The 22,606-nt window shown below is 38.7% G+C and overlaps 2 protein-coding genes across 2 annotated transcripts in view; both read right to left on the reverse strand.

Moving 5' to 3' along the window:
• Window positions 1–14,677: 14,677 nt before the first annotated feature.
• On the reverse strand, window positions 14,678–17,661 carry TIMM8A (translocase of inner mitochondrial membrane 8A). The gene is made up of 2 exons (XM_006210268.3): window positions 17,412–17,661; window positions 14,678–15,732 (listed from the first exon to the last, which is right to left on the reverse strand). The coding sequence occupies exons 1-2, from the start codon at window positions 17,541–17,543 to the stop codon at window positions 15,571–15,573; spliced, it is 294 nt and encodes a 97-aa protein (XP_006210330.1). The 5' UTR covers window positions 17,544–17,661; the 3' UTR covers window positions 14,678–15,570.
• Window positions 17,662–18,334: 673 nt separating this feature from the next.
• BTK (Bruton tyrosine kinase) overlaps window positions 18,335–22,606 on the reverse strand; it is a 28,187-nt gene continuing 23,915 nt past the window's right edge. The window contains exons 16-19 of the mRNA XM_006210269.3: window positions 21,989–22,053; window positions 21,265–21,383; window positions 20,596–20,753; window positions 18,335–18,817 (exon numbers count right to left, since the gene is read on the reverse strand). Coding sequence (XP_006210331.1) covers window positions 18,746–18,817; window positions 20,596–20,753; window positions 21,265–21,383; window positions 21,989–22,053 — 414 coding nt within the window. The 3' untranslated portion in view covers window positions 18,335–18,745. The remainder of the gene's footprint in view (window positions 18,818–20,595; window positions 20,754–21,264; window positions 21,384–21,988; window positions 22,054–22,606) is intronic.

Consider the following 22,606-nt stretch of genomic DNA (forward strand, 5'->3'; position numbering starts at 1 on the left):
GAGCATCTTTATGTCCATAACTTTGAACTCTTTATCAGGTAGCTTGCTTGTCTTCACTTTGTTTAGTGCTTTTTCTTGGGTTTTGTCTTGTTCTTTTGATTAGAGAAATATCTGTTTCCTCATTTTGCCTAATTCTCTGTGTTTGTTTCTAAGTATTAGGTAAATTAGCTAGCTCTCCCAGTCTTGAAGGAATGGCCTTATGTGGGGCTCAGAAATGTAATCCCACCTGGCCACCAGAGCCAGGCATGCAAGGGGTATGCCCTATGTGGGTTGCTTGCACCTTCCTGTTGTGGCAGGGCCATGGCTGCATGTGAGCCTTTCAAGAGTAGGTTTTCTGTTCCCTATAGTCCTACAGTTTTTCCGGATGTACTACCCATTGGTTTTCAAAGCCAGGTATTTGGGAGTCTTGTCTCTCTTGTGTAGGATCTAAGGGTTGGGGTGCCTGATGTGGAGTTCTGAATCTCTTACTCCTCAAGAAAAATAAATTATTTCTGCCATTTTGCTATTTTTTTCTACATGTCTTATAGTTTTTTGTCCCTCATTTACCTTTGTGTTTAGTTGACATTTTGTAGTGACACATTTAGGTTCTTTTCTCATTTCCTTTTGTGTACATTCTATAGATATTTTCTCAGTGGTTACCATGGGGAAGACATTTAAAATTCTAAAGTTATAACAATCTAAATTAAATTGATATTTCTTAACTTCAATGCCACACAAAAACTCTACTCCTATGTGGCCCTGTCCTCCACTCTTTATTATTAACGTCATAAATTACATCTTTATACATTGTGTGTCCAATAATATAGATTTATGATTATTTTAGGTGTGTGTCTTTTAAATGCTGTTAAAAAAAAGAGGAATCACAAAATAAAAATGGAATTATACTGACCTGTAAATTTACCTCTGCAGCTACCTTTGTGTTGTTCATTATTTCTCATACGGCATTGAGTTATGGTCTAGTGTCCTTTCATTTCAGCCTGAAGGACCAGTTTTAGCATTTCTTGTAAGACAGGCCTACTAGTAACAAACTCCCTCAGTTTTTGTTTATCTGGGAATATCTTAATTCCTACTTCATTTTTGAAGGGTAGTTTGACCAGATATAGAATTCTTGCTTGATAGTTTTTTCTTTCAGCACTTTGAATGTGTGACCCCACTATCTTCTGGACTCCATGGTTTCTGAAGAGAAATAGGCTATTAATCTTATTCAGCCTCTCATGTACATCATGAGTCACTTCTTTCTTTTTTATTTCAAAATTCTCCCTTTGGCTTTGGCTTTTGACTATAATGTGCCTCAGTGCAGATCTCTTCAATTTATCCTGCTTGGAGGTTGTTAGCTTCTTGGTGCATATATAGATTCACGTCTTTCATCAAATTTGGGAAGTTATCAGTTATTACGTCTTCAAATTTTTTTTATTCCTCTTTCTCTCCCTTCCCTCCCTCCAGGAATCCCACTATGCATATGTTAGTATGATTGATAGTGTCTCATCCATCTCTTAGGTGCTATTAATTTTTCTTCATTCTTTTTTCTTCCTGCTCCTCAGGCTGGATAAGCTGGATTAATCTATCTTCAGTTTCATTGATTTTTTTTTCTTTTCTTTGCTCAAATCTTGCTCAAAACTCTCTCTAGTGAATTTTTTATTTCAGTTATTGTACTTTTCAACTCCAGAATTTCTTTTTCATTCCTTTTTATAATTTATATCTGTTTATTGATATTCTCTGCTTGGTGTGATATTGTTCTATTGTTTCCTTTAGTTCTTTGTTCTTGGTTTCCTTTAGCAATTTGGGCATATTGCAGACAGTTAATTTAAAGTCTAATAAATTCAATGCTTCAGTTTCTTTAGGGATAGTTTCTATTAATTTCTTTTTTTCCTGTGAATGGGCCATTCTTTCTTCTTCCTTTGCATGCCTTGTAATTTTTATTGAAATCTGTATATTTTGAATATTATAATATGGAAACTTTTGAATTATGACTCTTCTCCTTCCCCAGGGAGTATTTTTGCTTCCTACTGTGGCTTGTGTTTGTTTGTTTGATGAATTTTCTAAACTATTTTTGTGAAGTCTCTACAGTAGCCCCCTCCTTACCCGCAGTTTCAGTTTCCATATTTTCTATTACCAACAGTCAACCATTGTCTGAAAATATTAAGTGGAAAATTCCAGAAATAAACAATTCATAAGTTTTAATTTGTGCACTGTTCTGAGCAGCATGATGAAATCTCATTTTCCCACTCCATCCCACTTGAGACATGAATCATCCCATTGTCCAGCATCTCCTACCTGTTAGTCACTTAGTAGCCATCTTGATTATCAGATCAACTGTCATGATATTGCAGTGCTTGTGTTCAAGTAATCCTCATTTTACTTAATAATGGCTCCAAAGCCTAAGAGTAGTGATGCTGGCAATTCGGATATGCTAAAGAGAAGCTATAAAGTGCTTCCTTTAAGTGAAAAGGTGAAAGTTATTGATTTATTAAGGAAAGAAATTGTTTGCTGAAGTTGCTAAGATCTGCAGAAAGAATGAATCTTCTTTCTATGAAATCATGAAAAAGGCAAAATAAATTCATGAGTTTTGTTGTTGCACCTTAAACTACAAAAGTTATGGCCACAGTGCATAAGTGTCTAGTTAAGATGGAAAAAGCATTAAATTTATGTAATATGATATTTTGAGAGGAAGAGATCACATTCACATAACTTTTATTACAGTATACTGCTATAATTGTTCAATTTTATTTTTAGTTATTTTTAATCTCTCACTGTGTCTAATTTATAAATTACACTTTATTGTAAGTGTGTATGTATAGAAAAAACATAGTATATATATAAGATTTGGTACTATCTGCAGTTTCAGGTACCCACTGGGTGTCTTGGAATACATCCCCTGCAGATAAGGAGGGACTACTGTGTTGTGTAATGTGGCTAGTAAGCTTTGTATTCCATTAGCTTAGTTAGTATTTTGACAGAATTTTCTTAAGTACCTGGAGCCAAGAAAAGAAATACAGAAAGGAAAAAAGAGAAAGAAAAAAGTACTCTCTCAATGTTTGCAGATTGGCTCTGTGTTGGAGGACTCTGTAAATGTTTAGCCAGTCCACTTAAAACTCTGCCTTAGCCTTCGGTTCCTGCTTGCACAAATCCTGAAGGTCAGCCAGAGGTGAAAGCTTAGATCTTTTCAGGCCTTTTCTGAACATGCATCCAGCTCTTGGCATGCATGTGGTTTTCTCAATTCCCCAGCATACTTGAGTGCTGTTGGAAGGTTTCCTTCCCCAACTTCTTTTTTCTTGGGCTTTTCAGTCTATTACTTGTTCCTACTGTTACCCCATTCCCCAGGCTGCTCCAGATAATACTTTTGCCTTTAAATGCTTTTGACAAAAGCTGCCCAGGAAGTCTTGAGAATGCTCCAGTTCTGGTGAAATAAAGGCAGACCCTTATACCCATCCTTGAGGGAGCCACTAGTCAGGTGGAAACATGCAAAGTCTGTTTTGCTCACTCTGGCAATATCAACTTGTGCCAAGAGTGCAGGATGTCACCTTCATGGCTGCCACTGACCTGGAGAGTGAGGAGTTGGCAGGCAGATGATTAAAAATACCACAACACACTTTTACTGCAATGTAGACACCTTTTTCTTCATTAAGCTTTAACCTGCTAGTGAATTTTGTATTAGATTCTAGCAGTCTGCAAAAATGGACACTTTTTGCCCACTTATTAGTTGTTTTTGTGGAGAGACAAAACCCTAGAGTTCCCTACTCTGCTATTCTTGGTGGTGTCATTCAAACTATTGATTTGTTTCCAGAATTCTTATTCCAGAAGTCGATTTTGACAGTGTTTGCCAGTTTATTTTCTTCTTTTGTGAAGGGAAGGACTTTTGGTGTTTCCTAATCTGCCATTTTCACTGATGTAATTCAAACACAGGAATTTTTTTAATCTGTACAAATTGTCCATCTCAGTACTTTATCCTACCAGAGAATCATTGCTGGAAGGAGACAATGTCTGGCCACTCTGACTTCTACATGGACCTAGTCTTGGCTCTCAGCTTCAGCATTTTCATTGGAGGAAGCATTATCTTAGAGAAGATAGGTCTTATTAAAATGACCAGCACCAGTTTTATTAGAGCAATCACAACATTTTAAAAAAAGATTGATTGTTTAGTTTTTCTCTTACTCTTGCTTTTTTTCCATTAGCACATTTTCTTCCTTGTACTTTTCTGTATTTTCTGATTTTTCTTGCAGTTAACATGCATGTTAATTTTATAATCAGGAAAAAATTGAGCTTTTCAAAAACAGGTAAATTTCTTGTTTCACCAATGGAATAAAAGAAATTTCACCAATGTAATAAGAAAAAAAATCCAAGCTCCTTACTAAAGCTTATAAAGAACAGTTACATTTTTCAATTGTCTTTTCACCTGAAAAACATGTAAATAGTTGCAGTGTAAGTTTATTATATTACAATGTTTTAGAATTGATAGATTAATAATTTTTCCACCTTTATTTAGGTCATGGTGGCCATACATACCTGAAGGAATGGTCCTGGTGGGTTGGACTAATATTCAGTAAGCACTCTTTAATTTACAGCCTATTAGAATTATATTTAACCCAATGCTCATATAAAAACAGTTTTCTTCATGTATCAGTCAGGTTTAGAGTAAGCCAACAAGCATTTCTTTGCTCTTTTTCCCAGATATTTTCTGTAAAGCCTCATTTCCTCCAATAATTACATGAACACTCACATACACAGACGTAGTCACATAAGCATAGATACATATTTACTTACTTTAATATAAGAAAAATTATCTCAAGGGTATATTTCTGAAAAAGAATATGAAAATGAATATATGTACATATATGTATGACTGAAACATTATGCTGTAAACCAGAAATTGACACGTTGTAACTGACTGTACTTCAATAAAAAAAGAGTATATTTCTGTCACTGCCCTACTTTCAGATCTGTTTCTGTGTGGCTAAGCAAAATCAAATTTAACTTCAGCTCCTGTTGCCTTGGCCTAGAGTTACAGTTGAGTCTCGCTTCTCAAGGCCTGCACTATAAAGAAGCAACTTTGCTAGAAAAATTATCCAAATGAGGGAGGCATCCTGGGGACAAGTAACAGAAAGAGATAAGGATATAGTTAATGTCAGACTCTAGACACTGAGACTGCTGTGAGCCTTTCAGTAAAATCCTGCCTTTTTGGTCTTCTGTTCTGGCAGAAGCAGAGCTTTCTTAATCACAGCAAAATGGAAGTGCTTCTCATTTCTCTGGAAACATCATTCATTTGCTCCTTATTTACCAGTCATTTGTGCATATTTACTGATACTTTGATTAGGGGGTCATAACATATTAGAAATTATCAGCTTTTTAAAAAACGATCAATTGGCTCACTGGAATAATGATAAAAATTACTAGGGCATTAGTAAGAACTGTCCTGTTTTATAGCTGCCGTGGGATTTATTTAACCAAGAAAAAAAAGGTAGGGCTCAACTGGTATTTGGTAGTGCAGAGTTTATACAGCATAAGTGGATATATAAGAGCTTTTGATTCTTTAAGTGGGCTGGATTAACTTTAAGAAGTGTAGTATATGTAAAAAATAGTACAGGTATGCCAAGTTTTGTTTATAGTCATGTTCCCTCATGTAACCATGAACTTTGTGTCTCCTTTGAAGTGGGAATTGAAGAAGCTGCCAATCTTGTAGCTTGTGTCTTTTCCCTAGCAACGCTTGGATGCACTGAGGGTATTAGTCAGGTAGGCAGAATTAAGATGCTTTACCTGGGACTTCTGTTTGTATCTTCATAATTTTTACTCTTTCTCATTTTTTTTAATTCTTATACTCTCAAATTACTTCTAACTGATAGTGTTTTACTTCTACTGAAGATGGTCTTTTTTTTTTTGAAGATGGTCTTTTATTTCATTTATTTCTTCCTTTATTTGGGAGAAATTTTAATGTGTAGACTGTTTAGAAGATACTGTATATTTCAATGAATATCTGCCCACATATAAAGTCCATTAACTATAACATTGCTTAAATTGTTACTTCTGCAATAATTTTTCTTTAATTTATCTGTCTTACATGTCCCTTGCTGCCTCTTACTTTGTTCCTGGGAACTGCCCAGTAGAATTAAACTAATCAGCTTTTTTTTTTATTCCTGTTGACACACTAGAAAAAAAATCTAAATTAAAGGAAAATAATTTTAGGATGGCAGACAGCATTGTCTTAGATGTTAGATACAAATTACTATGCATAAAATAGGTAAGTAATAAGAATATATTGTATAGCACAGGGAATTGTTATTATAATTATTATAATTTGTTGTTATCTTGTAAGAACTTTCAAAGGATTATAATTTATAAAGATACTTAATCACTATGCTGTACATCTGAAACATAATATTGTAAATCAATTATACTTCAATAAAAAAGTCTTATTCAGAAGGCCATCCTCCTTTCTTTCATAGAATGTAAATGGGGTTTTTCTGCTCTATTTCACCATCTTTAAATATTTTTGCTTACCTAAAAAAGAAAACAAAACTGTCAACCTACCAGTTACCCGAGGACTTCTGCCTCTTTATTTTTTTTATCCTAATTATGGGACATTTGGCAGAATATCAGATTTCATGCCAGTTTCTTGAAAAGGATTATAGTGAGGGTGAGGAAAAGGATACATATCAAATATATAATATAATATAATATAATATAATATAATATAGATATATACAAGATTTTATTGTGGATGAGTCACTTTTATAAGAGAAAATTAATCAGATTAATGATTCTCAAGTTTTTTGGTAAGCTTTGCTACAAAAATAAAAGTTGCTTGGCATGCTTCTTTAAAAGGAGAGTAATTTATTTTCCTCACACATTTCTAGAACAAACATTTAATATGGATACAGAACAGGTTGTAAATGGGTGAATCTTGAATGGTGGGTCATCTTCATTTTTCCCCATTTGCTCCTCTTATTTAGTCATCAAAACCTATCCTATGTACCTCAGAATTACACTTCTACCTTACAAATCTATCAGGTCTCTAATTCCAGTCTTGTCCTTTTTCAGTCATTGGCACTGGTGTGATTGTAATCTTCCCAAAACATATGTTTAAAATACTTTAGAGGTTTCCTGTCACATTTAAAATAAAATCCAAACTCCTTAGCATGGCATAACTAAATAGTCCAGGTCCACCCTGTGATTCTCATTTTCAGAGATTCTCCAGTATTTACCTTGTATTTAAGTTGCACCAGATTACTAGCACTTCCCCCAAATTCTACATATTAGACCTAAGAAAATATTTAATGACTATATTATTGGTTTTAATGAAAATATGATTGATAAGTTTGCTTCCATTAAAGCTAGGAAAGTAAAATTTAATTCTGCTTTTTTTGTAGATAAAATATTTCAACTTAATGATGTGACTTTTAATGTATCTACTTTTCAGTGTTTTCAGCTGCTTTAATGTTCTGGAGAAACATGAACCATTCAAGAATACACAAAAACATGTATATGGGGCCTACGTTTTTCCTTTTGCCTCACACTCCAGTATGGTTCGGTATGGCATTGCTTTATTTAAAATTTTGGTATTTTGTTCATCATGGATTTTTGCACTAATTTTTATTTTTAAAACAATTGCATTAAAATATTTATAATGATTACTGAGTTTTTTGGCATCCTCTTAAATTTTGCACACAAGGTGAATACCTTACTCACTCCACCCTTATTCCATCCCTATTTGAGGTCCTTAAATATGTTAATTATCTATTTGCAACTAGTGGGCATCTGAAAATATTGTAGTTGAGATATAGGGCTTTTATTTCTGGAAGTGGTTTCCACCACCTCTCTACTTCTTAGTGTAGAGTTCAGAGTTCTGAAATGGGGACAAATTTTATTTTAAAAATAATATTTATTTTTTGAATAGGTAATATAGTCACGATTCAAAATTCAAAAGGCATAGAGAAAAGATATATAGGAAAAAGTCTCCTTCTCACTCGCAACCTCTAACCACCTAGTTCCACTCCCCAGAGCCAACCAATGTTAACAATATCCTTCAAGAGACAGTGTATTCTTATTCAAGCAAATGTGTACAAATATTTTACTCCCTCCCTTTTACACAAATGGCAGCATATTGTCTTGAATCTTGCTGTTTTAATTTAACAATATGCATTTGAGCTCACTCCATATCAGTATTTAAAGAGGTTCCTAATAAATACATAAATAAATAAAATAAAGAGGTTCCTCATTTTGCACATGTGAGTATATCTGTAGGATGAATTCCTAGAAGTCAGATTTCTGGAATAGGTTTACACATCTATAATTTGGTAGGTATTGCTAAACTGCTTTCCATGAAGGTGGTACCAATGTTTACAGTCCCACCAGTAATGCAAAAAGTACCTGTTTCCTTGCACCCACAGAGATGGTATCTCTGTATAGGTTTTAAAAATTTCTCTTAAACATCTTTTCACACGTTCAAGAGCCATTTGCATTCCCATTTCTTTGAGTTGTCTCTTTATATCCTTTGCCCACATATCTTTTGAATGATTAGTCTTTTATTATTAACTTGTAGGTGACCTTTATGGAATAAGGAAATTAGTCCTTTGTAGAAAAGTTTCAAATATTTGTCCCCCATTTAATTTTTCTTTTAACTTTGCCTATGGAAGTTTTTGCTGTTCAGAATTATTTATGTAGACAAAATCAATAACTTTTTCTCTTTTGGCTTCTGAGTTTTGTGTGAAGTGGAGAAGTTTGATGAAAGCTCACTGAAAAATAAAGACCGAAAGGGATCTTGGTAATCACTGCATCAGTAAGGAGGAAAATTAGAGTTGATTGTCAGAAATTTGTAAAATTCAATAACCTTTCAGTTTCCCCACATTTATTCTGTGTGTTGTCCCATGTCTATTTCCTCATGGTGATTCAAAGCAAAACTCTTAATACTAAGAGCCTATATGCTTGTCTTACAGAGAATGGGATGAATTAGGAATAATAGTTAATCGGATGGGAAGAAGAACCTGAGGGTTGGCAGCTCTAAGAAAAGAAAGAAAACGAAGCATCCCTGGGACCTGCCTTTGGGAAAGAAAAAGAAGAAAGTGCTTGAAAAGTGAGGATCAGCTGTTTTGACCTGGTGGTGTATCCTGCCACAAAATTGGTGTTGAAGCATAGCTGTTCAGAAAAAGAACCAGGCCGTGCAGATAATGTTCATCTAGCAATATCATGACTATGTGAAATTTTAAATTTGAACAACAGTGGTTTAGTACACAGGTCAGTCACATTATGTAGCAAAAGGTTTAAGCTTTAAGGAAATAACTTTAGGTCTGAGATATAGTTTAACAAATACCTTTGGCCCTCAGTATCTGCAGGTTCCGCTTCTGTGATTTAACCAACTGTGGATCAAAAATATTAAAAAAATTCCAGAAAGTTCCAAAAAACAGAACTTTCATTTCTTGCACTATGGCAACAATTTATGTAGTGTTTACATTGTATTAGGTATACAGGAGGATGTCTGTAGGTTATATGCAAATACTACATTTTATATAGGGACTTAAGCATCTGAAGATTTGGATATCTACATGCGGTGGGGTGGGGGTGTCCTAGAACCAGTCCTCCTGGAAGGATGACTGTACTGCTGAGTCCTGACTCCCCACTGCTTCTTTTCCTTTTTGTCTTTCTAATCCTTCCTTCTTACCTGATCAGAATACAGTGTCAAAACTCAAATATTTTTTTTCTTGGCTTCTCAATTTTCCTGTGAAACGTTTACAGAACACTGTATCTGTGAGTCATCTTGTAACTTTAAGGATTCCTTAAATTGTAGGGCAGCAATAAATTCCAGGGGTTACCCAGACACTGTGGATGGTTATTTGTGTAACTTCCTCTCTGCGACTGTTTCAATGTGATCAGTTATCTTCCACTCTTCTCAGTCACTGTTGCTGCCCTTGAATCCCAAGGCATCCTCTTATTCACACATTCTATACCCTCCGTCTTTTCCCATCATCTGTTTTACTACCTCTCCACTTTACCCCAGATTTCTCTCTCACAGCTCTCTCATCTTCCCAACGTGTCTCCTCCTGTCCATCCTCACTTCCGCTATCAGAATTCAATCCTCCACAGTCTCTTTCCTAAACTAGCAAAATATCCTTATTATTATTCTCTGTCTTAACCCAAGTACCATACAGCTGCTAAAATGATCTTTCTAAATGCATATATGAGGGTAAGGGGAAGAGCTTCATTTATTTAAAGCAATTCTATATTTTTTGGAAGTTTTAAAACATGAATGTAGTATTTTAGTCATGAAACAAGTACAGATATTACTCCACTGTTTAAAATCCTCTAACAGCTTTCCACTGATTGCAAGATAAAACTCAAACTTCTTAATATTGCATGATGTTTTAGCTTTGCCACTTCATCAGTTAGCTTCATGAAGTGACTTCTTGCCTTTCTCTTGTTCTCCCAGACAACTCTGTCAGGGTTATCAAAGATGCTCAGTTCTGAATAATAGTAACAAATATTAGCTACCTAAAGCATCTGCAGTGTGCCAAGTGCTTTGCATGTAATCTCATTTTTCAACCCTAAAAGGCACTACCATCAAATTTTTTTTTTAAAGAAACTGAGGATCAGAAGTTAGGTGACTTCCCTAATGTCACACAGTTACTGGCAGAGTCAGTATTTGAACACAGTTCTGCCTAACTCTAAAACTTAGGCTCTTTCCAGACTCAGAGACATAGAAAACAAAGTTATGGTTATCAGAGGGGTAAGGGGGAAGGGTGGGATAAATTGGGAGTTTGCAGTTGGCTGATACAAATTACTACGTACAGAATAGATAAATAAGATCCTACTGTATAGTACAAGGAATTATAGTCAATGACTTGTAGTAACCTGTAATGAAAAAGAATAAATATATATGTATGTATAACTAAATCACTATGCTGTACACTGGAAATTAATACAACATTGTAAATCTAAATAAATAAATAAATAAATAGGTCAGGTATAAAAAAACAAAAATAAAAAAATAAGTCATATAGTCTAACCAAAAAAACAAAAAAACAAGAAACAAAAACAACCAAAAAACAAAACAAAACAAAAAAACAGGCTCTTTCCATTATACCATGCTATCTCCAGAATGAAATGTTTCAGTCACTCTGGCCCCACCTTTTAGAGAAACATTACTTCTTATCTTTAAATACATTAGAAGGCAGGTTAGTAGAGTCATTCAGGCCATGAGCTCTGGAGTCAAACTGCCTGGGTTCAATTTCCAACCCTAAAACTTATTAGCTGTGTAACCTTGAGTAAGTTAATTTCTCCAAGTTTCATCTTCTCCATCTGTAAAATGAATATGATAAAAATAGTTCTCTTGCACAGAGTTTTAATTCTTAAAAAGATGATCCACTGTAAAATACTTAGTACAATGTGTGACAAATAGTATGTATATCCTCAATAAAGCATAGCTACTATTATGAGATACATCTCAAAATTCTGTTGGATCTTTCGTTCATCTGGAGTTCCTGATCAGTACATCTGAATCCTGGTTTGCCATATTCTAAATGTCCCTTCTATGCATTTCTGCATAGCAGAAAAGTACCATAATTATATTGTATAGGCTTTGCCTTCTTGAGAGTGATTTTTCCAAGATAGAGCTTTGGCTGCACAACACAAATTTTATTAGTTCATACACTAAATGGCTAATTGCTCAAATGCTGCTCACTTAAGGTGTTACAGAAGGTAATGACTTGATTGTCAAATTGCTTTAGCATTTCTTATATAAGTGCTAAAAATAGCAATTCAGTTATTTTATTGCAGGATTCATCGTTCTTGCCCTCTGTGTAGTGATCAGTTCCACTTGCTTGCCTTCAAAGTGGGACCTGGAGATGGCCAGAGTAACCTCCTGGTATATATTCTTATCTGCTCTTCTGTTGGTTCATTTTGTGTCAGGTATCAAGTTTGGACATTGCCTTGAAACTACTGTTTTAGAAAAGCCAATCACAAAACCAGCCCAGGGCTGGATACTCTTGTGATTTATTGTATAAGCATAAAATAACTATCTGAATGGGGCCTTGGATAGTTTCAGTACCTATGCAGTCATTCCCATGTAGTATTTCTTTTTCCCTACTGCTGTCACGGCCTACTATGCCATTCTTTTCAAGGAATGGCAGCATATGGCCCTCACTAACTTAAGTTACCACCTGTGGTTTCCTTTCCATAGTTGGCCTTTTTAGCTCCATACATTTTGAGATGTCCCTTTTGGTCTGTACCTGTTGCCCTTTGACTTGAGATCAATAAATCTACACAATACCCTTACTCCTCCATGGAATGAAAATGAGGGTTACCTGACTTTTCTCCATCAACCTCTTTTGAGTCCAGAAGATGCCAACAAAAGTGAGGCTGAAAGAGACTATGAAGAGTCTTAAAAGAAGCACTATTGGGAAGATTTTGGGTTAAAATCTCCCACAGGCCAAAATTTTGGACTAAGGTATTAATACAGGGAAAATTGGTTTAAAAAGGACCATCAATTGCTTTCCATGTAAAGGCTATTTTACATTCGGTTTATTGATTTGTTATGTTTGATTCAAACTTCTCCTGGAGATTTGTTAGCATAAATGTCAAATTCCTGCTTGATTTCCTTGTATCTGTTATCCCGGATGTTCATTCGTGGACTCATGGGCAGGGGGCCTTAGGGTTAGTCTAGTTCCAGTTTTCACAGTATGCCTGAATAAACCCTAGAGGTCCTGAGACAGTGCCTTAGGGACCAGGGAGGGTGCAGGGGGAGGGGGAGGAGACTATAGCAAGCAGGCCTGGTCCAGATACCCTCCGCCACCAGAGCAGCTTTGCTTTTCTATTTTATGTCTTAGGCTTCTTTTCACTTCAGAAGTCTGCTAACCCAATCCTTTTGTTTTACAGTTGTCTTGAATTTTCTACCCTGAATATTGAAACAAGGACTTTGAATGTCATGAGGGCTGATAGTACCCTTTCTATCAAGGTTCTGGAAATAAATTTCTGAGATGGATAAAAAAACAAACAAGAACTCAAATTGTTGCTCTGGTACTTAACCTCTTAGAGGATGTGGGCAAATGGTCTACCTTTTCTTTCCCCTTATCGTGTGTCTAGTAGTGTCAAACACATACTGGGTGTTCGGGCATATTGCATGAATCTGACAGACCCTCTTTCTCACTATGTACAGTAGCTGAGCAAGCATAATGCTTTATAAAACAAAGACAATATAAATTTGTGTTTAAATATAATGAGAATACTTTAACAGGTAATGAAAAATATGGGATAATGATATAGTAAAAATATATAAAATAATATATAATAAAAAGAGTGAAGAATAGAAGGAAAAGACTAAAGGATCCTTCCTTTATGACTTGAGGTTTTACATGAACACACTCAATTTTAAAGGGAAAAAAATCAACAGGGGCATATAGATCCAAGGCATATGCCAGATGCCCATGCTAAAAGCCTGGTTTCTCCTGGACTTCAAAATGCCAGTATTCTTACTACCCTGCTGCTGCTGCTACTACTAGTACGACTTCTTTACTATGTACACGTTATCCAAACAGCAGCCAGGTACTCCTAAATTCATCGTATCACATCACTTGTCTGCTAAAACCCCTCAAGTGGCTCCACATCTTGCTTGATAAAAGCCAAGTCCTCACAATGGCTTAAAATGCCCTACACAACCAGTACATGTTCCCACCCATCCCTAATCCTGTTCTGTTTTTTTTTTGGGGGGGTGGTAATTAGGTTTACTTATTTATTTTTTGGAGGAGGTCCTTGGGAACTTGTGCATGCTAAACAAGCGCTCTACCACTTGAACTATACCCTCCCTGCCCCTGTTCTGTCTCTGACTCTATTTCTTACCATTCTCCCTATTCATTTTACTCCAGCCACACTGACTTTTGACCCTTCTTCTACATTGGCATCATAGCATGTGGTTCCCACCTTGGGGCCTTTGGACTTACCCTTGTCACCCCTCCCTGAAATGTTCTCCTCTCAGATACCCATGTGGCTTGATCACTTAGTTCTTTCATGCCTCTGCTGAAATGCCATCTTCCCAAGGAGGCCTTCTCCAACCATCTTTATCTAAAATAACAGTGCCCCGGAAACATTCCCTGACACCCTCACTCTGTTCTCCACAGCACTCATTATACTGACACACTGGTGTGCTGCCTCCTTCCCCTCACTAAAACATAAGCTCCACATGGGACTGTTCCTATGCCCTGCTGAAATCCTGGCACCAAAAACAGTGTCTGGCTGAGGAAGTACTTAAATGTTTGTTGAACTGTTTTCAAGAGTTTACAGAATTCCCTTGTAGTGGCTATCTGGTGGGAAGTTCAACAGGGACTTGAGGCTTCTAAAATGTTTATTTCCCAACTTTCATGAATGTGCACTAGAGGCTCCTAACAAGTAGTTCCTTTCACTTTAGGTCTACAATCCAGTCTAGTAGGATCTGATGAGGAGGGGGATCCAGTCACTATAATCTCTTCTGCTACATTCAGGGAATTGACTGTCAGCACTGAATTCCTTTCCTCCCCCATCTCATCTCAAGGTTCTTTTCTCACAAAAAGGACCCCTGGGATCTGGGATCCTTGGAATACAGGCCATAACTTGCACAGAACAGGCACCCAGGCTGACTACATTTCAGCCTTGGAGCTAGCCCACACCAAATCTCTCCTGGGTGCAGGTGATAACCAAAACAGAAAGCCTTCTCAATCACAGATTTCAATCTTGTAGAAGCATTTATTTCAGTGATTAAAAGAATGCAGTAAATGGAATCTATACTGATGTACATTAGGCATGCACCTCTACCTGAAATTGCTGTTAGTTTTTGACAGGCCTAAATCTTTATAACTTATTTATTCATTTAGGCACATCTTTGAATTATTTTGGATGGACCCTGATATACAGGGTAAGTTAACTTCTTCCTTGTGGCAGTTTAGTATGAGAATTACGTTCACTGGCTAGATTCCTTTAACTAAAGGCCTCTAGGCTCTCAGGCTACCTGTACTACCTCAAGAGCATACTTGATACAGATATTCAAGTAAATCACAGTATAAGGGAGGGAGATAATCTAGAAAGCTGAAATGAATATTTTATACATCTTTTTCCAGCACTGATAGTCAAACACTAGATAAGGAGGCCTACAGTTATGTACCAAATTACTCTTCCCCCACTACTGCCCTTTCTGAGACCCAAAGATGTATATCAATCTCCCCAGAAATCTGAAAGGAACCCACGCAAATCATAGATTTTTACCTATGTGGTCCCGCTATCAATCTATAGAGCAGTTCCACTATTAAAATTATAGGAAGCAATTAGTGGGACTTTGAGAAAAGCATCATCCCACATACAGTGATTATGCATTTAGTAGAGTTTTCTATTCATCTGTCAATTGTTTTCACATGATTAGCATTAAAAAACACAACTCAAAACACATTTGACCCTCAAATCCCACACACACAAAAATTGGTCTTTGTTCATTCTCAGATGACAGGATGTTCCAAGAGTGACAAAGGTGGGAGCCAATCTCCCCAAAGACTTTTCTTCAACCATCCCATCAACGGCTCTTCATTTCTTGAACTACCTTCCTTTTCCAAAAAGGTAATGCTGAGATCAGTCAGAAAGGCTTTCTGAGAAGACTGGCTTGGATTTCTGGGTCTGTTCCAGTCGATTCAAGATGAACTGGCTTGTATCAATGAAGCGCTCAACGCAGTTCACAAAACAGGCCTCAGCCCGACTGTCCAACTTTGGCCCAGGCTTGTCCATGCACTTTTCCTGCTCAGGACAAGATACAGAATCACAAAGGGAACTTGGCAAAAAAAAAAAGGGGGGGGGACTTCTTGTTGCTCAGAGGAAAAACTTCACTTAAAAACAGTATCTGATATGTTAATAGTTCACATTTGAGTTCACCTTTGGCAGCTTACTCTGAGGCAATTTTCTATAAGCCTTACATTAAATTCTCACAACAACCCTACAGAATAGATATTATTAATCTTCGTTTTACAAAGAGGGAAGCTGTGACACAGAGATAACTTTGTCCTAAGTCACAGGGCCAGAAAAATGGTGGAGCTGAGATATTCAAAGCAAGATAAACGGCAAAATACAAGTGAGATTATAAAAATGAAAAAAAAGTGTAAAAGAAGAAAAAAAGAAATAAAAAGAAATACAAGTGAAGTTAACCCTTTGCTGAATTTGGTTAGAACTCTACAATGCTGCTTGCATTAAATGCCTTTAAATTAGCTGCAGAATAAAAGGTTGAAAGGATAAATCACTGCAGCAAGACACCTTAAAACTTACCAAAGGAAAAAAAAAATCTATGACCCAAGATTCTGTAACCTTGTCTACTTAAGCCAGAGGCGCTTGAATCCTCTCAAAATGAATGGAAAATTATATGAATATACCTAAAGGGCCCACAGCTTTCAGATTCTTAAAGCAGTCCTTAACCACATCCCATCCTGGCCCAAATGTAATGAATCAGATTTAAAAAAAAATTGGGGGGAGAGTAATTAGGTTTATTTTTTTTAATGAAGTGCTGCGGTATTGAACCCAAGACCTCGTGCATCCTAGGCATGCGCTCTACCACTGAGCTATACCCTCCCTCTGTAATGAATCAGATTTTTAAAAAGAATCAAAGGACTCTGGTTCAGGGCAGACAGGAGTTAAGTAAGCATTTGTTAAGGGTCAGAGTCCGACAATACTTATGGTTCGAATGAATTTTGTTCATTATTCTCTATCGTGCACAGAAGCCTTAGACTCTCCACTTCCAAGGAATATTATCCTTGCTTCTGAATTCTGTGAATTTTGTATGTCAAGGCAGGGCAGTTATGCTGTCCTTGGCAGCCAGAGAACACTTTGATTCCAAGCTGCAAATAAATGCCTTCTACCCTTTTGCCAAAGTCCCTTCACAGGGCATACTCAATTCTTCAACCTTCAGACCTGAAACAGTTTGGTATTACACAACAATCCAACAAGAAGGCAAAAGTGTGTATGTTGGTAGAAATTACACCACTTTATAGTTAGAGGATTAGAGCCACTCACTTCTCACGAGAGACGGTTAGAGCAACAGGATGATCAAGGTAAACCCTGAGGGGTACAGGGTCAGCAAATTCACTGACTCCCTTGGGATTCAGGGTGCCAAAAATAAAATCTCAGTAGTGGGTCTCTTAGTTTTGGTGTACAGCACTAGGCAGCTTCAACCTTAGGTGCCTAAGGTGCCTAAGTCTTCTGTGACCCTGGGTCCTCTGGACTAACAAAGCCGAAGTCCGGCGTGACAGACCGCTGAGAAGCGGAGTCACCCTTTCTCCCTTCCGGCTGGGTCTGAGGAGCCTAAGGAAACCAAGCAGTGCTGCTAGGTCTCACCCCTTCCCCGAATCCCAGACGTCTTGGCTAGTAGCGCGGGGCAAGGACGGGGGAAAGTAGGTACAGTGGCCAGGTCCCAGCCCCAGGCTCCTCACCCAACAAAGTTCCGTCATCTGGTGCACCAGCTGCTGGAAGCGCTGCTTCTGAGTCTCCACTTCTATGAAATGCTGCAGCTGCGGGTCGACCGAGCCCAAACCCGTCGCGGAGGAAGAGGAGGAGGAATCCATCCCAGCGCGACCACGCGTGCCGAGACGAACTCCGGACCAACTCACCGACCTTCACGTGTCTCCGTGGCGGAACCGGAACCACAACCCGCTGCCTCCGGGACAGCCCGGTGAGCGCACGGCGCCGGCGCGCGGCCCTACGCGCGGGCCCGCCCCTCGCGCCCCACCCCCCGCGCCGGGCGCACCTCCCAGCAGTCCATGCGCCTCGCTCCCGCCCACGCGCGACCCCGCGGCGGCGCCCCAGCTGCACCCTGAGGTTTCAGAACTCGCGGCCTAACGCCCTGGTGCTGTCAAGAAGTTATTTCAAAGAGAAAAGAAAAAAAATAAGGTAAAATAAAAAAAGGAAGTTACTTCAGACCACATGGCCCGTTCCTGGCCTGGCCCAACAGCCCCGCCCCTTCCCGTTTCCAAATTGGCCCGCGCTTTCCCAGCTGCCGAGCTAGTGGTTGGCCAGGCTGCTCAGTCGATCAGTTAGCGGTCCTGGGCCCCTGGTTCCAGTTCGTCGGTGGAGTTTATCCCGCCTGACGTGGGGAAAAACGGGCTCCTGCAGAATTTGTCCCCAACTGTCAGATTCATTCCGGTAATATCGCATGCCTGCTGTGTGCTTTGGTTTGTGATCACTGTCTCTCATTCAGAAGCAGAACTTTCCAAGAGCCAGAGGGGTTAAATGCAGAGGATCCTGTCGAGTTCTCAAAGTAGTAATATGCCAAACCAATGCTACACAGCAGTGTTCTGGAACACTGAGGGCGCTTCAGGAAGGCTGCATGATTAATCAAAGTAGCAAGAAAATGTCATGCTTTCTAGTAATTTTATTTTATCAAAACAACCCCCCTTCCCAGTTTTAGGACACTGTTTTATACTTGCCAAATTCTGCTTCCTTCCCCCCAAGCTCTGTTGCCTACCCAGAGAGCTGTGGGATCCTTTGTGAGGCTATTTACATCCCTCCCTCCCCCTAAAATGTTTCCATCCCAAATTGAGTCTGTCTTGATACTCTTGGGATATTTCACAATAGTTCCTTGCCCTTTACTCAGAAGGTACTATCCCAGGGAAGAGACAGACAGGCATTGCTAGATATAGAGAGGGGCCTTTGTGTATTCAGTGAGAGGACAAAGGCTCCACGGCCTGTAAGCCTGGGATTTCCTCAGAGAAAGTGAAATTGGGGCTTGTAGAGGAGAGGAGTAGAACCAAGAAGCTTATTGGTGAGCTCAGGATTCTTCATCCATGACATCTAGAATGTTGCTCAGAAGACTTTTGAAAGTGGGCCGTTCATCCGCTTTCTAAAACCAAGGAAAAAAATACAGTGTTATAGTGGCTAAAATCTGGAATTCAAGGGAAATGTAATGAGTAAACAGCAAATGTTTATGAAATTTTTACTATATGCCTAATAGCATACCCTGTGGATTACAAAAAAAAAGGAAAACATAGAAATGCTTGATAAAGTCCTCGTGTACTTTAAATCTTTAGTAACTCAGGTTATTAATGTGGTGAGGACAATTTGAAAACTCCACTGACAAACATTGACTAAAACTCAGGGCAAATTCATTACATAATTATACATCAATGCATTCTTATTTTGGATCCTCAAGTAGGAAAAATGGCTACCAAACAAGTTTAAGTGGTTGACAGAACTAACATTCTGTAAGCTGTGATAATTTTTAGTTTAGTTTCAAACATTTACTTCTATCATCCTGTAGCCAAAGTTAACAAAGGAATGAACATTTTGAGGCCACAAGCTACATCAGTGGGCAGGGATCCTAAGAACCTAGGACCTCTTATTACCACCATCTGGCCTCTAGACTAAGGACCTTTGTGACAGCCATGCTCAATAAGCCCCTGGGGTATTTAGTGATTCAGGGTATACATATTCAGGCAAGAAATGTTTCAGTCCATCAGAACCAAAAAGGCATCAGTTTCTTGTTCCTTTGAATTAGTGGTTCTCAAACCTAGCTGAGTATCAGAATTTCCTGGGAAATTTAAAAAGATTTCTGAGTTCCACTCCAGACATACCTAATCAGAATCTCTGGAGGTAAGGCTCAGTTATCTGTAGTTTTAAGCGCTCCCCAGGGATTCTGATGTGACTCCAGTTTGGTGACTACTACTTTAAACAGGCTGTGGAGAAAGTGCCTGTCTGTAATACTTAACTAGCAGAGGGAGGATGTCCTAGTTGGGAGGGAGCAGAGCCAATCACCCTTAATCCTGGACAGCACAGGAGAGAGAAGGGAAATGGCTCCTAGCGGTTCTCCCTCTCTCCACGCTTTCTTTGTGACCTCAGTCATTTGTCGAAGGAAGAAGAGCCATGCTCTGATTCAGATGCCCCCTTTTCACCTCACCAAGAGGACTCCAGATTCTTATATGTGCTTATTGGACACTGTCTGTCCTTCCCTGTTTCTAGTGGGGCAGAACTTAGAGCTGAGTACTTGTTTCCTATTAGAGATTAGGTTGCCAAATTAAGGTTGCCAAGGATCTACTGAAAGCGGAGAAGGCACCCCTGGAAGAACCCAAGGTGAGAGCAGCAAAACATTTTAATAATAGTGGGACAGGCTCTTTATTTTCAAAATACCACGTCTACCCACATATCCCATAATGCACTGTATTAGAAGAAGAAAAAACCCACAAGCACTACCTGTTTTAGTTCCCTTTCAGGCTTTAGGGTTTAAAAAATGTCATTGAGGACCACAGCCTGAAAAGGTCCACAGTTAGTAAGGTAGAAGAAAGGACCATTGACTCCCAAAGGAATGAACACAAATTTTAGTGACTTTTCTTTTTTAATGTGTGTATACTTGTCTGAGTGCCTTTGGTTGCCTGTTTATGCTAGGTGACATGGCCCCACAACACCCCCTCTCCCTAAAGCCAAGTTGGTATTAGGGTCTGCTAATGATACTCTAGTGACAATTGTAGTGGGCCTGGGAAATTCCACCTCTGGCCATGAAAAGATTGGGATGCAGGCCAGGGCCTGAGAGCATATGCACAGCTATGGGTCTGTGCCCAGCTGCTGTGTGGCCAGGGATGGTGGGGAAAGTAGGTTCGAGGAAAGAGATCCTAATAAAACACTTACCTCATGCCAGCAGCTGTACATGATGGTATACACCCTCTCTGAAGCTAGATGAGGCCTGTAGAGACGTAGGCCTTGGGCAATGTGTTCAGCCATTTCACTGTTAGTAAATCTCTCATATGGCATTTTCCCCAGAGAGTAAATTTCCCACATCAACACCCCTAGAAGATGAAAACAATGTGTTAAGTTGTTTTTGGGTAGCAGGGATCCTAGTCTTCCTAGATCAACTTCAAACATTACCTTCAGCTGGTTCCCCCCTCTGCTTTTTTTCATTTTCTTCAGACTTCTTATGTACTGACTACACTGGAGGGCAACAGGGTTGCCCTGGACTATTAGCTCCTCTAGGAGAGAGCATCTCATTTGTCTTTGTAGCGATAGGGTCTGGCAGAGTCCCTGGGACATAATCAATATTCAGAAGCTGTGGAATACTGAATGAATTGTTTGTTTCCCTCAATGTATTGTAAGTTCTGAGAAGTCAGGGATCATGTCTAGTTTACTGTTTTTATCCCCAGAAACCCTTGTGGTGCCTGACATAGTGAGCAATCCCTAAGGATTAGGTGAATAAAAGTAAGAACAAATAACAGTCTCTCTGTGCAGGTTGCAAAGTGTGAATTTCCCCACTGCATTCTTTTTCCTTCGAGTTGTATAATCCATATACTCTTATTCACTTACCAAAAGCCCAAATGTCAGATTTGCTGCTGAACTTGCTATACATAAGGACTTCCGGTGGAGACCACCGGACTGGAAATTTAGAGCCTACTGAGCTTGTGTATTCATCATCCAGAACATACCTGCAAAGGATTCAGGATTTGTTACTGTTAGGATTTGGAGAGAGCTTGATATTTGTTTCCATTTTCTTGGCTCCATCATAAGAGTTACACAAACACAGCTACAGGCCAACCAGTGTCTTTTACAAATGTTATTTTTAACATATCCCTGTTTTGATATCTGATTTAGCTTCCCTGGTTGACAGTATGGTTATGACAAGGATGAAGTGAAATAAGATCTAATAAGTACTCCCTTCCTCTTCTCTATCCCTCTTTCCTTTCTCTTTTCTTTTCCTTCCCTTCCGTCTATTCTGCACTTGTCAGTGGTAATTAGACTGATTAGGAAAGAAGAGATGGAGTAAAGTCAACAGAATTAACAGGTCAAGATAAAGTATTGGGGAAATTAGCTTTTAAAAAAGAGGGAGGGAGAAAGGAGAAGAGAGGGCTATAACAATAAAACAGAAGGATGAAAGAAGTGACTTAAATCATTCAGAGAAAGAAAAGATCATGATGGTGGAAAAGACTAGAATTAGGGAAAAGAAGGGGAGAGGATTAAAAATTACAGTGTCTCCTCATTTGTACCATGCTATTTTTATTTTTAGAAGGAAAGATGGAAAAGGCACACTTACCTGGACAGGCCAAAGTCAGATACTTTAACAACTCCTCGGTCATTTACCAAACAGTTTCGAGCTGCCTGTAGTGCAACAGATACCAGTGAGACTCGGTCCTTGGCACAAAGGTTAAAGGCACAAAGCTTCTGCCCACCAAGGGAGTGAAGCCAGGAAAGCCTCATCTCCTTCAACCAGAGACACCTTCCCACCTAACAGGAGTCAGTTGATACCACTGAGAAATTTGTTGCAGTTCCACCACATGTAGAGCCATCTGCTATGTAGTCATAAGTAAAGCACTGAGGAATTGCAGAATGATTTCACTCACATTGGCAATTCCACTACATCCTTCTTGTATTGAAATGCTGAGAGAATTAAGGGAGAACAGAAGGCAAGTGTGTTTTGTTTTCTGCTTGTCTGCCAGTGGTTTTAAGGTGATTTGAGCCTTGGCCTGGCAGAAATAAACAGGGCACAAACTCGGCCACCTCCAGAGGCCAGGCAGGGAGAGTGATAGAGTGAAGTGGGTGGGTGGAAATGGCAGGAAAGTGGAGAGCATGTGACTGGTCTAAAGGAGGCAGCTACTCCTCATCTCCAGCTGACTGTTAGCATGGCCAGTGAGAATGTGGGCCTGATGTTACA

Source organism: Vicugna pacos, chromosome X (assembly GCF_048564905.1).
Source record: "Vicugna pacos chromosome X, VicPac4, whole genome shotgun sequence".
Lineage (NCBI taxonomy): Eukaryota > Metazoa > Chordata > Mammalia > Artiodactyla > Camelidae > Vicugna > Vicugna pacos.